The sequence below is a fragment of the Eimeria acervulina genome, genomic scaffold (assembly GCF_000499425.1).
Source record: "Eimeria acervulina Houghton genomic scaffold, Eah_scaff551, whole genome shotgun sequence".
Taxonomy (NCBI): domain Eukaryota; phylum Apicomplexa; class Conoidasida; order Eucoccidiorida; family Eimeriidae; genus Eimeria; species Eimeria acervulina.
This window is the reverse complement of record NW_013549736.1, coordinates 9961-22190: the sequence shown is the minus strand read 5'-3', so window position 1 is coordinate 22190 and position 12230 is coordinate 9961. Positions and strand designations below refer to the sequence as shown.

Below are 12230 nucleotides of genomic sequence, written 5' to 3'. Positions count from 1 at the left end.
GCCTCTGGTGCAGCTTCCATGAGGATGACTAAACTGCTGCTGCTGCTGCTGCTGCTGCTGCTGCTGCCTGGCTGTAAGGGGAATTGTTGAGGTAGTTTCACAGCAGCAGCAGCACAAGCGTCTTGTGCTGTTGGTGCTGCTGCTGTTCCTGCTGCTGCATCGCTTAAAGCTAATACTGCTGACTGTGCTGCTGCCATATTTGCTTCACTTTCTGATGCTTGCTTCTCTGAAGCAGCAGCAGCATCAGGAGCAGCAGCAGGAGCAGCATCAGGAGCAGCAGCAGGAGCAGCAGCTGGAGTAGCAGCAGGAGCAGCAGCAGGAGCAGCAGCTATACTTCCCTCAGTCGGGTTTGTATTAGAAGCAGCTGATGGATCGCCACTTGCTGCTGCTGTTGTTGTTGCTGCTGCTGGGTCTCCGTTTGCTGCTGCTGCTACTTCAGGAGCAGCAGTAGCAGGTGTATCAGCATCAGCAGCAGCAGCAGCAGCATCCTCTGCTAGCTGCGCAGCAAGTTGTATTGCTGCTGTTGAACGCGAAGCCAATGTAGCTGCTGCAGCAGGGGTATTACTCATAACAGCAGCAAACATTTCGTCTGCTTCTGCTGCTACTTGCTGCTGCAGCCTTATCTGCTGCATTGCTTTTGCTGCTGCTGCTGCACCCAGCCGCAACCTCAAACTCGAGCGAAGCTGCTGCTGCGCCTGTGCTTCAACTTCAGCAAACGAACCTGCTGGTGCTGCTGCTGGTGCTGCTGCTGCTCGTGCTGCTGCTGTTGGTGCTGCTGTTGCTGCTACTTGCAGCTGAGAAGGGGTTGCTGCAGCAGATAAGACAGCAGCAGAAACAGGATCATGAGCAGCAACTGCTGCTGCATATGGCGCTGCAGCTGCTGCTGCTGCTGCTGCGGGCTGTGGGATAGGCGGTGTGGCTGTACCTGCACCTGCTGCTGCTCCTGCTGCTGCTGCTGCTGGACAAGCAACATTTATTGCGTTGCATGCATCAGCTCCCATCGTGAGAGTCAAAGTATTCGTCTGCAGCAAATAAAACAAAATATAAAGATAAATAAATAAATATATATATTATATATATTATACACTCATTCAGACACGCAACAGCAGCAGCAGCAAGATAGCAGCGGTAGCAGCAGCAGTAGCACCAGAAGCCGCAGCGGCAGCAGCAGCAGCAGCAACGGAAGGAGCAGTAGCTACAGCAGCAGCAACAGCCCAAACAGCAGCAGCAGCAGCAGCAGCAGCAACAGCAGCAGCAGTAACAGCAGCAGCAGTAACAGCAGCAGCAGCAGCAGCAACGGCAGGACCACAAGCTACAGCAGCCGCAACAACAGCACTAGCAGCCGCAGCAGCAGCAGCAGCAACCGTAAGAGCAGCAGCAGCAACCATAAGAGCAGCAGCAGCGACAGCAGCAGCAACGAACCGAAGAATCAAAATTAACAGCGCTGGGTTTGCTGCTGCTGCTGCTGCTGCTGCCCTGCCAGACACTGCACACCAACGCTGCAGCAGCATTTTTACAGGAGCAGTCGCTGATGGCAGCAGCATATGTTTTTGCTGCTGCTTCTGATGCAGCTGCAGCACACACAAATTCACACGCAACAACAGCAGCAGCAACGCATGCAGCAGCAGCAGCAGCAGCAGCAGCAGCAGCAATCGCTACTGCAGAAAATGCAGCAGCAGCAAGAGCAGCACAACACCAGAAGCAGAAGCAACTGCAGCCCCAGCACCAGTAAAAGCTACGCTAGCCGGAGCAGCAGCAGCAACAATAACAGCAGAAGCAACAGCAACAGCAGCAGCAACAACAGCAGCAGCAGCAGCAGCAGCAGCAACAGCATCTCCACTCAGCATCCCTCCTTACCATTGCCGCCGCATGCACTCAAGTCGAGCTGGCATGACCCATCAGGCTGCTGCTGCTGTTGCTGCTGCTGCTGCTGCTGCTGCTGTTGCGGCTGTTGCTGTTCTGATTGTTGCGTCTGTTCCTGTGGTTGTTGCGGTTGCTGCTGCTGCTGCTGCTGCTGCTGCTGCTGGTCTTGCTGCAGTCCTTGAGGTTTATTTTCACCTGCTTCTAAAGAAGCTGATATTACTTGAGGTATCGTCAAAGGGTACTGAGGCGGAGTAGCAGAAGGAGCATTAATAGCTGGCAGTACACCCGAAGGGGGTATGGGCACTGACAAAGGGCCTATAGCAGAAGAAGGAGGCTCGTCGTGCTGCTGCTGCTGCAGCTGCTGCTGCAGCTGCTGCTGCAACAGCTGCTGCTGCTGCTGCTCCTGCTGTAGTAGCAACGCACTAACAGCGTCATCTTGAACATTTCCCCCTCCAGATACACCTACAATTCCTGCTGCTGCTGCTGGTATTGCTGCTGCTGCTGGAACTGCTATTGCTGCTGCTGGTACTGTTGCTGCTCCTCCTGCTGCTACAGGAAACGGAACAGCTGCAGCAGCAGCAGCTGCTGCTGCTGCTGCTGTCTCAGATGCCAGCTGCAAGTCAATTGCGGCTTTCTCCGCCTGAAGCATCATCAAATTCGCTCGATCTAAATCCCCCTGCTGCAGCAGTTGCTGCTGCTGCTGCTGCTGCTGCTGTTGCTGCTGCTGCTGTTGCTGCTGGAGTACCTGCTGCTGCATCTGCAGAAGGTCTTGCCCACCCTGTACAGCTGGCAGTGCCATCTGTGGGGTTGGCTGCTGCTGCAGCTGCTGCAGCGGCTGCAGCGGCTGCTGCTGCTGCTGCTGATAGTCTAACTGAATGAGAGATGCCCCTGTAAGCCCAACGGGAAACGCCATAGCCTTTGCTTCCTCGAATGATTCTGTAGCAGGAAGACCACCATCAAGAGCTTTTTCCTGCTGCTGCTGCTGCTGCTGCTGCTGCTGCTGCTGCTGTTGCTGCTGCTGCTGCTGCTGCTGGTGTGGCGGCTGCTGCTGCTGTGCAGGGGGCTGAAGGGTAGACTGCTGGTGAAAAGAACGATGCGCAAGTGCTGGTGCTGAAGCCACAGACAGCAGCAGCAGCAACAGCAAAAGTGCTGCTGCCCCTGGCAGCAGCAGCCGCGGCCGGCGTTGCGGCAACGGCATCTTCAATGGTTATACACGCTGCGGAGTATCTTTCTTCTTCTGCTGCTGCTGCTGCTGCTGTTGCTGCTGCATGCGAGTGAGGAGAGAGGGGGAGGCTGATAAAGGCCTGTAGCGGCCGCCACAACTGCAGCAGCAGCACACCAGCAGCAGCAGCAGCAGCAGCAGCAGTAGCAATGAATGAGGCAGCAGCAGGAGCAGTAGCAATGAATGAGGCAGCAGCAGCAGCAGCAGCAACGAATGAGTCAGCAGCAGCAACAAATAAGGTGTGTAGGAGCTAACAAATGGTGAAGCACAGCAGCAGCGTGGCCTTAACTAAGAGATGTAATATTAATGCTGCTAGAAGACTCTCGAGCAGCAGCAGGAGGTAGACAATGCATGCATTTAGGAAGTGAGTTGAGGGCTCCTATAATGCCTTTTGAATCAATAAAAAGTAAAAAAGTTATCATATATACGGGAGAATATTGCTGTATTAGCACGCGTTGTGTGCAGGGGCTGACAGCCAGCAGCTGCTGTACACTCTGCTGCTGCTGCTCTAGCAGCAGCAGCAGTGCTGCTGTTTGCATAAGGCGATTGAAACGAGTAAATGAAAACACTAGAAAATAACTTACGGTGTATACTCAACTTGGAGAAAAAACCTGGGCTAGCCGAGAGGCTCGGAGGGAGCAGGGGAGCTGCAGCGCTCCGCTTGAAGGAAGAAAAAGCTTTCTAAGTACGAAAGCGTGGGGATTAACTCATGAAAAAAAGGAAAATAATGAAATAATGCAAAAGAAGATGGAAAATAGAAGAGAAACGAGGAGGAGGCGGCTGCGAACAGACCGCGTAAGACCGGCGCTCTATCGTGTGGATATTGAGTGTCGATATGAGCAGCACTGAGAGGAGATAATCGAGTAATTATTTGTTTCTGAATCATTAGAAATATAATATAATATAAACGGGGAGTTTAAAACAACCAATTCTGACTTTTTTCCAGAAGAAAGCATTCAAGTTTCGCTGAAATTCAAATTTCTCCTGCTGTCGATACACCCGAAACATTCAACTATTACTTTCTGAACGTAGAGGAACCTTGAGTGTTTATTTTCGTTTAAAAACAGCAAAATATTAATTTAAATTCAATTTTAAAACCTTCTATTTCAATTTCATTAGCTTTCCTACTTTTTCTTCTGTACTTCCACCAGAAGGAAAGCAGCACAAACAACCGACCATTGATTGAATCGGAATCTTCTCCTGCTGAGTATACACTAGAGTCTTAATATTTTCTTAAGTAAGCAAACAATCAATTATTAATTTAACTGTAAATCCTTTATTTTCTCCCTTTTACTCTTCTATTACCCTCCATGCCTTCACTAACTCTATCAATTTATTCAATCCATTCAACATCGCACACAGATGTCTACAGCCATTTCCTCTTTAAACGAAAATCTAGACGCAAGAAGTTCGCACTGGCTAGCGCATGCAGGCACAGCTGCTGCTGCTGCTGCTGCTGCGGCAGCAGCAGCAGCAGCAGCTGTGCCTGAGGCTGCTGCTGCTGCTGCTGCTGGTTGAGTTGCGGTTGCTGCTGCTGCGGCAAGAAACTAAAAAGTCTGCATCGCTCGCTGCAGTGCAGACAGCAGACGCAGACAGCTGAGCAGGGCCTAACTAGACGGATGACCTACAGTTGGTTGATAAGAACCCTAAACCCTAAACCCTAATCTACGGTAGGGGGAACAACTAACCAAGTCTTTTGAGCAGCGACGCCCAGCATACAACAACCAGCTGGCTAGCTAGCTAGCTAACTAGCTAGCTAACAAGCTAGCTAACTAACTAGGGTGATAGCTAAGAGCTAGCGCATGCATGCATTTATAGAAAATGCTGCTGCAGATTATCCAACCTGCTTCCTCTCGGTTCGAAAGTGCTGCTACTGGGCGCATATAAACCCTAAACCCTAAACCACAAACCCTAAACCCTAATCCACAAACCCTAAACCACAAACCCTAAACCCTAAACCACAAACCCTATCAGTAAAGCGGAATACAGCGGTCTATAGAAGCGGCAGCAACAGCCGTAGCAGCGTCAACAGCAACAGCAGCGACAGCAGCAACAGCTCCAGCAGCAGCAGGAACTGCAGCAGCAGCAGGAACTGCAGCAGCTTGTAGTAGGATTTGTTCTGTTTATATTTTTGTATTTTCTTGATATATGTACATACTATCATCACCACCTCTTGCTGCATCTCTGTCTTTTCTAATTAATAATAAACAAATAAACAAATAGATAAATAAACAAACGAGTAAACAAACGAACAAAAAATAAATAAATAAATAAATAAGGATGACTAACTAAAAAAACAAATAATAAAATAAATTGGTGTTGGTTTGAATTTAAGGGTTTATGTCTGCATTTTCTTTTGTGTTTTGTTTTGTTTTACATGTATTTAAATACTCTTCTTTTAATGCAGCTAATGTAGATTTATTTATTTTAATCTTTAAACATGTCTCTATTAAAACAGATGAAGACAAACTGCCAGGCGCTGTCTTCAATAAACTCAAAATTTCTTCGAACGAACTCCGCAGCAGCGCTGTCTGCATGCAGCAGCAACACAAATAAATAATTATAATAATAATTATTATATATTATATATTATATATATATTATATATTATTATTATTATTATTAAATATAATAAGAAATAATAATAAATAATAATGAGAAGCGACAGACTGGATATTTCAAATGCAAACAGAAAAATTAAATTAAAGAGAAAATAAATAAATAAATAAATAAAGATAAATATAAATAAATAAATATAAATAAATAAATACATATAATTAAATATAAATCAGTGAAGGCAAACCAACTAAAACAAATAAACAAATACTAAACAAAAAGAAATAAACGAAAAGCAACAAACAAAAGGAAATAACAAAATATAGACAAAATCAAATAAACAAAATAACAAACAAAACAAACAGATATAAAATAAATAAATTAATAAATAAATAAATAAATAAATAAACAAGTAAACAAACAAACAAACAAACAAACAAACAAACAAACAAATAAACAAATAAACAAATAAACAAACAGCCAAGCAACGACAACCCGAAATAACCGAAAACAAACAAAACTAAAAACAATAAACTAAAAACAAATAAAACTAAAAACAAATAAAACTAAAAACAAACAAAACAATTAGAGAAACAAATAAATAAATGAAAATAAAACAAATAAAACAATGAAAATAAAACAAATAAAACAATGAAAATAAAACAAATAAAACAATGAAAATAAAACAAAAACAAAACAAAGAACAAAACAATAATAAAAACAAACAAAACAAACAAACTAAAGACTAAAAACTAAAAACTAAAAACAAATATATTAAACCTCTCATGTCTATATCTTACCTGGTATATCTTTAGAATAGCGAGAGGTATCTGAAAGAGAATTTTTTCGCCTTTAATAAATAACAGTGTCCAAACACTTACAAGAGTTTTTATATTTAAAATATACGCAAACAAAGTTAACAACCAACCCGATAAATACATTGAAGGCTCGACGCCTTCGCTTGCTAAATGAGCACTCAGCCTAACATACATACACAAATATATATATATATATATATATATTCATTTTTTATATTTATACTGGTTTATATATATGTATATATATTTATATTCGCTAGCTAGGAGAATACTTGATCTAATAAACAGACACACAAATCATCATCAGCAGCAGCAGCAGCAGAGCAACAACAACAACAGCAGCAGCAGCAGCAGTGTATTTGTTACAGCAGCAGAAACAAAAACAACAGCAACAACAACAGCAGCAGCAGCAGCAGTGTATTTGTTACAGCAGCAGCAACAGCAGCAGCAACAACAACAGCAGTAGCAACAGCAGCAGCAGCAGCAGCAGCAGCAGCAGCAGGAGCAGCAGCAGCAGCAGCAGCAGGTGTACTGTCTGTTACTTTGGGAGATGGGTTTGCAAGAGGTGTTGAAACTGAAAGAAATATTCGTCAAGCAAAGGAAGGCCTGGGCTGTACATCGTCTCAAGGTCAAATTTATTTAACAAACAAACAAAACAATAAAATGCTGCTTCTTCTCGTAGATGCAGCAGCAAAACACCGCATACAAAACCCATGCCTTGGCAGTACCCTGCGCATAGTGTACAAACAATTATTTTATTATTTTATTATTTTATTATTATTTACTTATTTAATCATTCAACTATTATCTAATTAATTATTTATTTAATTATTTAGTTTATCATTTAATTTGTTTGCTTGGTTGTTTATTTATTTATTTATTTATTTATCTGCATATTACAAATATATATGTATAAATATATATGAATTCGTTTAATATTATTTGTTTGAGCCTTATTGTTGTTAGTATTATGCATATATATATATAAGTATTATATATATAAGTATTATATATATATATATATACATATACTTATTTATTTATATATTTATTATTATCTGCGGTGTATATACACCTCACCAACTGCTGGGTTGTATGTCGCATAAGCCCGCAGCACTTTAAACAGAGCCTGCAAATAAAAATATAGATAAAAATAAAAATAAAAATAAATATAAACATATATATATGTATAGTGTATTATATATATACACTATATATTCATTTAGATGTTTGTATGGTGAATATATATAAGATAGATAATATATAAATAATATACATTAGATTATATATATTATATTATATATATTATTATATTATATATATTATTATATATATTTATTTATGTAGATGTTTGTAAGGTGAAAATATGATAAAAATTTTATTTGTTGTGCATTCATTCATTTGGTTCTTCTCTCTACTTAGATAAATAAATATATTTATCTGTCTATCTGTCTAATAATAAATAATATATATATATACATATATATTTATATATTAACATTAGTATTAGATAGATAGATAGATAGATAGATAGATAGATAGATAGTCTCTGAATAAACAAACAATCTAACTAACTATCAACCGAATACTAAACCTAAACAACATATATAAACATAAGATATATATATAATTATATTTATTAATTTATTTATTTATAATTATATTTGTTTACCTGCTGGCCTGCAGCCTTTTGGTCTCTGAATAAAAAGTGCTGAGGAAAAGTCCGGTTAGCGTCTCGCGAAATAATTAAAAGCGACGAAAACGGCGGAGACGAAGACAGCAGACGAAAATATAAATCTTCAGCAAACTTTTCTGCGCAATTAATAATTAATAATTAATAATTAATAATTACAATTACTATTTATTTAGTATATATATACTAAATAAATAGTAAGTGTTATTTTGTTGCATTTCATGGCTTTTGTTTAAGGGTTTATTCATTCATTTATATTATATTTAATTTTAGTTTTATTGCTTCGTTTATTTATTTATATTATATTAATAAAATTATTTTTTTATTTATAAGAATTACTATTATTATTATTATTATTATTTTATATTATATAAACAGAATTAATGTAATAATTATTTACTAATGATGTTCTGTTTAAAAATGCTTATTGTCTATATTTTATTGTTTGCTGTTATTTTATCTTTAGGGTTTAGGGTTTTAGGGTTTATGAGGGTTTAGGGTTTAGGGTTTAGGTATTAGGGTTTTTGAATTAGAGCTTAGGGTTTAGATATTATGTTGTAGGGTTTAGTTATTAGGGTTAAGGGTTTACATATTCTGTTTTAGGGTTTACGTATAAGGTATTAGGGTTTAGGGTTTAGACATTAGATTTTAGGGTTTAGGGTTTAGGGTTTAGGGTTTAGATACTATCTTTTTTGAATTGATCGACTTGTAGGAGTTTCCACCACAGAGCGCCGCGTAATGCTTGAGGGCAATCTGTTTGAATTAATTCTTTTTTAATTTGTTTATTTTGTTCAAAGATGTCTGTCCAATTATTAATAAAAAAGAGGCAGCGCTCTATTGAAGAAATAAACAAAGAAAATCTGCTGCCGTTTGCACACTCCACGCACCCTAAACAACAAAAATCAATTATAATAATAATTTATAATAGTTAATAATAACTAATAATTAATAATATTAGTTAATAATATTCATAATTATAATTATAATTATTAATAATTATAATTATTAATAATTGTAATAATTAATAATAGTTATAATAATAATAATTATAACCAATACTAAATAATAATAATAATAATAATAATAATAATAATAATGCTCGTAACAATGATAATATTAAGTACACGAAAAATAATAATAGTTATATTAGATATAAACAATAATAAATAGGGACAAGAGAAAGAGCAATAATAACAATAAATAATAACAGTTATATCGTATATATTATAATACAACCATAAAAAAATAATCACAGTAATATTATTGCAAATGTGTTGGGCTGCTGTTAGTGATGCAGCAGCAGCTGCTGCTGCTGCTAGTGATGCAGCAGCAGCAGCTGCTGCTGCTGCTTCGGAGCAGCTGCCTCTTCAAAAAGTATGTAATAGATTGAATAATATTAATTGCATATGTATTGTATATTAATAGAATTACAATTCCTTAAGGCAGAGTTTGTGCTGTCTTTGTTTGTGTTTTACCTTGATCAGTTTCTTTTGTTTTATCTTCTTTGTCTTCGGAGCTATCAGCACATAGCAGAGAAACATTCGGCGGAAACAGATTCATCTGTTCGTACAGCGGAGGCTGCTGCTGCTCTTCATCATCAAATTCATTCATCTCCATTTTCGTTGGTTTTCAACAAAAAAAATAGCAAAAAAAGTGCTGCTGGGCCTGCAGCAGCTGTAGCCGCTGCAGCAGCTGCAGCTGCAGCAGCTGCAGCACCTGCTGCTGCTGCTGTTTTTCTTCGAAGGTATTAAATGGCTTTCTTATATAACGTATAATGAACAAAACAAATGCATAAAAGAGTGATAATGTACTTAGGGATTAACTGCAAACGTACGGAAGCCCTCAGAGCAGTATCGGCTGGAGAGAGCGAGGAAAGCAGAGAAATTTGCAGTTCAAATGAAATAATTTTGCATTTAATGAGTTAAGAAGAGTCATAAAAACCGGAAAATATTAATTAAATTCCGAAACGAGAATAATTTACAAACATTTTGTTGATGGGTGTTGCTGCGGCCTACTGCGGCTCAGCCACTATGGTGTACAGACAACTGCACGTGTGTTGTGTTAGGGCTGTGCATGAAGAGTTTTTCTTGAGTTTAATTTTATTTATTTGCATATTAAATTCATAATTGAATATTTATATATATTATCTATATATAGATCTTTCTAAACAATTAAAAGGAGGGAAACTGAGAGAGTATTTGCATGCATGCATGCATGCACATGCATATTAGGTTGCGTTGTTGTTTGCGAGAAATTGTTGAAATAAATTTTATTTTGTTGGATTTGTTTTATTTTTTTAATTTATTGTATTATTTGTTTTTCTATCAATCAAAATATACACCCGAAAATGCCCAGCGAAAGGCTAAAGGAAGCCACTGCCGAGATTGATCGACTTGTGGAAAGTAAGAAGATTTCCTTCTTTTTTTCTAAATATTGATGCATTTTAGGTGTTTATTTTGCTGTATTTAGCGTATTATTGCTTTATATGAATCAATTGATATATTTATCGCCGCTTTCTTCCTCTTCTACTGCTGTTTGTTTACTTGTTTTGTCTTAGAACTGCAAACAAACACAAAAAATATCAGCCGTCTGCTCACCCAGCAAAATGAAATAGAGGCGGTAATGAATGTAAGAGCTTTTCTTTCTTTTGTTTAAACAATTCTTTCTCAGCTTCTCCCCATGCACTTAATGCATTTACTGCAGTCTACCCACATCTTCCTGCTGTTGCTGCTGTTGCTAGTGCTGCTATTGCTGCTGTTGTTGTTGATGCTGCTGTTAATGCTGTTGCTGTTGCTGCTTTTGTTGTTGCTGATTTTGCTGTTGCTGCTGCTGCTGCTAGTGTTGCTGTTGCTGCTGCTGTTGCAGGTGTTGCTGCTGCTGCTGCTGCTATTGAGGCACAATGTATGAATGAATTGCGGTGTACATGCACCTCAACTGAGCCTTTAGAAGTATATATATCTGCATTTTCAGGAGTTAGACGCCGCTTCTTCTGACGCAGTGATATATAAAATGGTTGGGCCCGTCTTAATTCGACAGAATAAAGAAGAAGCAGTGCAAACTGTTTCTAAAAGATTAGATTATGTTAAGGGGGAAATGTAAGCAAATATAATTATGTTATATACTCAGCTTCTTATCTTTCTTTGCTTTTCTTCTTATCTTTCTTTGCTTTTCTTCTTATCTTTCTTTGCTTTTCTTCTTGTTATTCTTTGCTTATCTTTTTGTTTTTCTTTCTCTCTTATGGATGTTTGTCTTCTATCTTTTTGTTTTTCTCTTCTCCTTTGTTTGTTTAATTTTAATTTTATTTTTATTTTTGTTTTTTCTTTTTTGGGGTTCGTCTTCTGCTGTATTTTCTTCTGTCGATGGCAGAGTGTGTTTTTTGTTTTTGTTTTTTTGCTGTCTTCTTTCTTTTTCCTATCCTTTTCTTCTTTATTTTTTTTTCTTTTGTTCTTTCTTTTTTTCTTTTGTTTCCTTTCTTCCTTTTTTCTTCTTCTTATTCTTCTTTGTCTTCTTCTTTGAGTATTTTAATCAATTGTTTTCTTAAGATCTTTTCTCATAGGTATTTATGTATTTGTTTATCTATTTGGCTTGCTGTTATTTGTATGTCTTTATAAATATTATTAACTGCTGGATTCATGAATAAATAATTAAACAAGTTTAATCAGTTACTAGTAGAATTTAATGCACGGATGTATGTAATTAATTATTTAATTAATTAATTTTATTTTAAATATGTTGCTGCAGCCAACGCTGCGAGCGCATCGAAGGCGAAACCCGCAAACAATTCCAAGAAGCAGCAGAACAAAGAGAGTCGCTGCAGAAGAAGTTGATAGATAGACAAAGACAGCAGAAGGGGCGTCTATGAGAAGATATTAATTCAATATCTAATTCTAATCATTAAAAATTATAAATTATAAGTTATTACTATTTATTATCTCCAATATATTCATTTACTATTAAAGAAAAACAAACAAAAATATATACATTAAAAAACTGATTTATTCACACCCCAGCCAACCCCACACAATCTTGCTGCCGCGGCTTCTGCTGCTGCAGCTGCCGCTGCTGCTGCTGCCGCTGC

The 12230-nt window shown here is 38.4% G+C and overlaps 1 protein-coding gene across 1 annotated transcript; it reads right to left on the bottom strand.

Annotated features, from left to right (window-relative positions):
* Positions 1-3061, bottom strand: EAH_00042520 (hypothetical protein, conserved; the record flags this gene model as incomplete). The annotated part of the gene is made up of 3 exons (XM_013395071.1): positions 1-1022; positions 1423-1571; positions 1858-3061. Coding segments are annotated over 3 exons (2375 nt in total), but the record flags the coding sequence as incomplete, so codon positions are not given.
* Between the last annotated feature and the right edge of the window lie 9169 nt (positions 3062-12230).